Source organism: Triticum aestivum, chromosome 5A, assembly GCF_018294505.1.
Source record: "Triticum aestivum cultivar Chinese Spring chromosome 5A, IWGSC CS RefSeq v2.1, whole genome shotgun sequence".
Classification (NCBI taxonomy): domain Eukaryota; kingdom Viridiplantae; phylum Streptophyta; class Magnoliopsida; order Poales; family Poaceae; genus Triticum; species Triticum aestivum.
The window spans coordinates 604305400-604308037 of record NC_057806.1 but is presented as its reverse complement, the minus strand read 5'-3'; the positions used below and the strand labels follow the sequence as shown (position 1 = coordinate 604308037).

The 2638-nt window shown below is 49.2% G+C and overlaps 1 protein-coding gene across 1 annotated transcript; it reads right to left on the bottom strand.

The window, feature by feature from the left end:
- Positions 1 to 790: 790 nt before the first annotated feature.
- LOC123107911 (probable E3 ubiquitin-protein ligase ARI8) lies at positions 791 to 2155 on the bottom strand. Its single transcript, XM_044529803.1, has 2 exons — positions 1435 to 2155; positions 791 to 1087 (listed from the first exon to the last, which is right to left on the bottom strand). Exons 1-2 carry the CDS (start codon positions 2058 to 2060, stop codon positions 973 to 975), a joined length of 741 nt encoding a protein of 246 aa, XP_044385738.1. The 5' UTR covers positions 2061 to 2155; the 3' UTR covers positions 791 to 972.
- Positions 2156 to 2638: the final 483 nt, after the last annotated feature.

The window sequence follows — 2638 nt, the reverse complement described above, 5'->3', positions numbered from 1 at the left end:
GGGCTTGCCCGGTAACCTAACGCTTTTCTAAATTTCTGATTTACAATTCATCATTTAATGTATTGCTTTATGTACCTAAAAGCAATTCCACTGTGGCATGGTATCATGTATGTGACTAAACTGAATGACTGAGGAATTGATTGAATGATTTTGCACACATAAGCATGGACATTTGCACCCAAGGTGAAGTTAATTTATCACCAAAAATTTAATATTAGAAGGTTCCTCATATAATATTATTATATTTGTAAAATAGAACGACTCGTCAGGGATCCTGGCTAGCTAGAACCATGTCATTTAACACATAGCAATGAATATGAATCTCATTTTCTCCACCATGCATGTCCTCAACATTCATGGTGCAGAATTTTCTGAATTCACTTGTGCCATTTAAGTGCATCACTCTGCAAGGGTTTCCTGAATCCATGACTACAAGCCTTTTCTCATTCTTGTGCACCTACACTCTTAAACAACCAGCCGACCACGCAGAAGCTACTCTTTGACGATGTGGAAGGAGCCTCTATTCTTCACAAAGATGTTGCACATGTGGACGATAGAGAGGACGGAGAAATCCCCGGGAGAGATAGATAGATAGAGTTGGGGGGGGGGGGGGGGGGGGGGGGGTCCAAGAAGCTGTGGGGCTTGTTGAACTGCAGAAGCGCAGTGTCATATATGCGGGACCGCTCCCATCCTAGTGTGATCAATACAAATGATCATTTCTTTGGCTACTTTTGGGGCACATATCTAACAAAATATGCGTTAGATATGATGGGTTGTGACAATTTCACACTATCCTGAATAACAATGTTTACTATATCAACAAAAATTTCAGAATTGCATTGTAGCAAAACCATTATGTGTTTCAATTTCCCTAGCACGTACGGACCATATAATACTTCAAAATATTTCTCTAGCCCGTCTGAATTCCATAACAGCAAGGCATGCGACACAAATATCATAATGGTCACATGCTCACATGTCAACGAGATCATCTTCATCCTCACTCTCATCATGGTCCTGGTCATCACAAGAACACCCAGCAGAGCCCCACTTAGCGCCACATCCATAGCAGAACTCAAAGTCACACCTGTACAATTTTGCAACCATCAATTTTTTAGCCATCAAAGACTTTCATGCAATAACGCCAACAACCTGTACCACTAAACAATTACTCCACAAAGAAAGCTTCTCTGGTTTGAGGTTAATAAAAAATATCTACACAAAATAACTCAAAATAACTCAAAAAAGCCATCCCAACAGGGCCTGTCATCCCTATCCCCTGCAATGCTCTGTTAACGAGCTCTTGCTTTTACGGTACCCAGTGATTTTTTAGCTGTTCCGAGTAAACTTCAATGAACGTGGACAAATTTTGGTTGCAATTCTGAACCCCGCATGCAGTCACCCGGAGAGGAGGAAGCGCAGCGCAATATTTACCTACAGATAATGTGAAGGCAGCCATCTCGTTTGGCCACGAAGAAGTCGCACTTGGGGCACCGCCTCCACTTCTTCTCTCTGGCCATCTCCATCAGCATCAGGTCCTCCCTGCTCCTGTCCCCTCTCTTGTACGCGGCGCAGTCGACGTCCGCGTGCCACGGCACGGCGCACTGGGCGCAGAACAGCCGCCTGCACACCTGGCACTCCGACTGCGTCACGGGCTTCCCACCATCACCCTCCTCGTCATCGTCCTCCTCCTCGTCGTCGTCGGCCACCATCATTTCCGAGCAGTCGGGGAAGGGGCAGTAGGTCCTGCGCGCCCCGACGAACATGGACTCGCACAGCGCGGCGCACCACCGCTCGAACACGTCGGCCGGGAGCGCGGCGCGGCACAGCTCCGGGTCGAGATTGCCGCCGCAGGACGCGTCCAGGCACCGCACGGCGGCGGCGGCGCCGGGACCGGACTCGAGCCTGGCGCGGACGTGGCCCGTGATGCACGCCCCGCAGAAGGCGTGCGCGCAGGCGCTGCCGCCGCGGTGGAACTCCGACGGCGCCGTCGGCTCCGCGCAGATGCTGCAGCAGAGGTGCTGCTGCTGCGCCGCCTTGCTGCCCGCGGCCTCCGCCATTGGATAGAGGTGCGGAGATTTTGATGCGTCGGCGTTGCTGACGGCTAATGCAGGCCGCCTCGACCGCTCCGATACTTCTTAGGTTTTGTTGGGATTTGAACGTTTTGATGCGCTTCCTTCCGGAAATTCAGGAGCTTACCAGTTACCTTTTTTTTTTGAGAATCGCTTACCAGTACACCTGCTCCTCTAATCTGGAACGACTTTTTTTTTTTGAGAAAAATCTGGACCGACTGGTGCAAATGCGATTCGTAACTCGGCCCCTTGGGATGTTTTGTTTCTCATGTGGCCCATCACTCGGCTCGTTGGTCACGCTCATTTAGAGTCATGGGCCATGTCTCGGGTGGACATTAAAATGCCCAAATGCGTCGCTTCAGTCACCTTCCAAATACCCCTAAAAAAAAGTCACCTTCCAAACTACTCCATCAGCGCATAAAAGAAAAAAAAAACTCCATCAGCGTCCCTCCTATCCCTGTCCTACCGCTCTCAGACACTTTCTTACTTTGTTGCTACTACTAATGGTCTACATGTTTCCCTTCCTCTACATTCATGTGCCACACAAGCACTTGATCGTCTTAGCC